The 1,257-nt window shown below is 57.8% G+C and overlaps 1 protein-coding gene across 1 annotated transcript in view; it reads left to right on the forward strand.

The window, feature by feature from the left end:
- The first annotated feature begins 752 nt into the window (after positions 1-752).
- Positions 753-1,257, forward strand: part of RPS6KL1 (ribosomal protein S6 kinase like 1) — a 16,596-nt gene continuing 16,091 nt past the window's right edge. The window contains exon 1 of the mRNA XM_007941363.1: positions 753-1,017. Coding sequence (XP_007939554.1) covers positions 753-1,017 — 265 coding nt within the window. The remainder of the gene's footprint in view (positions 1,018-1,257) is intronic.

A 1,257-nucleotide genomic window follows, 5' to 3' on the forward strand; every position in this document is an offset into this window, starting at 1 on the left:
CTTAGGGAGGAGCTGGTGTCAGGGCCTCAGCTTGGAACTTCTCAGAGGCACCAGGAGGACAGAGCCAGCCCCTCTCTGGGCTGGGTCGACAACCCCCCCACACACACCAGCCCTAGACTAACTCCCTCTCCTTAGTAGGGCCTTATCTACCAGTCAGTCATTTCATGTGCCCACAGGCTTTAAGGCCCAGCTCTGTGCTCAGTGTTCTGCCGGCCTCTGTGTGCGTGTGTGTGTGTGCGCGCGCGCGCGTGTGTGTGTGTGTGTGTGTGTGTGTGTGTGTGTGTTGGGGGGGGCGGGGTTGTCACTCACTGACCACAGGCTTCAGACCTCAGAATGAAGCAGAATGAAGTAAAGCAGAGCTGTCTACTGTCCAGTGAGGTCCCATCTAAGCTGACCCTGGTGGGACAAATGAGATTCCCAGAGGAGCAGGGAGGGGAGATGTAGGGTGTAGGGGCTTTGAGCCTAGGGCCCTTTCCTCAGCCTAGACACAGTTCTTAATCAGGAATATCCCCAGCTCTTACCAGTGCTCCGCACATAGTAGGTGCTCAAGAAATGCTTGTCACACTGAATTTGGACAGCTTTGCTGAGGTAATAGGGAAGGGACCTTCCACCTTAGCTCTCATTCCTGCAGCTCTTGGGCTTATTAGTCTCCACAACATTCAGTGGAAGAAATAGGGATCAGATAGGGGTGTCACTGCTAGCTGGGCCTCCCAATGTCTCTGCCCATTCCAGGTCCCAGCCTCAGGGCAGCCATGAGCCTGGTGGCCTGCGAGTGCTCACCTGGCTCTGGCCTGGAGCCTGAGCCCTGCTCCCGAGCCCGGTCCCAGGCTCGCAGGTACCTGGAGCAGATTCGTAACCGGGTGGCCCCAGGGGTGTCTGACATGACCAAGCGCGACTACCTGGTGGATGCAGCCACGCAAATCCAGCTGGCCCTGGAGCGTGATGTCAGTGAGGACTACGAGGCGGCCTTCAACCACTACCAGAACGGCGTGGATGTACTGCTGCGTGGCATGCACGGTGCGGTGGGCTGGGCAGGCTGGACGGGCAGGCGAGCTGGGGCAGGGCGGGCCTTGCAGGTCCATCTTCACTGGGTGAGCCCTGCAGGGCCTCTGTGACAGACAGTAATAATAGCCAACATTTATTAAGCAGCTACTATATGCCAGGGGTTCCCACCAGCCACTCCTCGGAAGGAAGGTTGGGCAATCCTACTTCCGTAGTGATACTGCCTCGGAAACCCAAGGAGGGGTCGCTATGAGT

Source organism: Orycteropus afer, unplaced genomic scaffold, assembly GCF_000298275.1.
Source record: "Orycteropus afer afer isolate SDZICR_OR568_19922 unplaced genomic scaffold, OryAfe1.0 scaffold00079, whole genome shotgun sequence".
NCBI lineage: Eukaryota > Metazoa > Chordata > Mammalia > Tubulidentata > Orycteropodidae > Orycteropus > Orycteropus afer.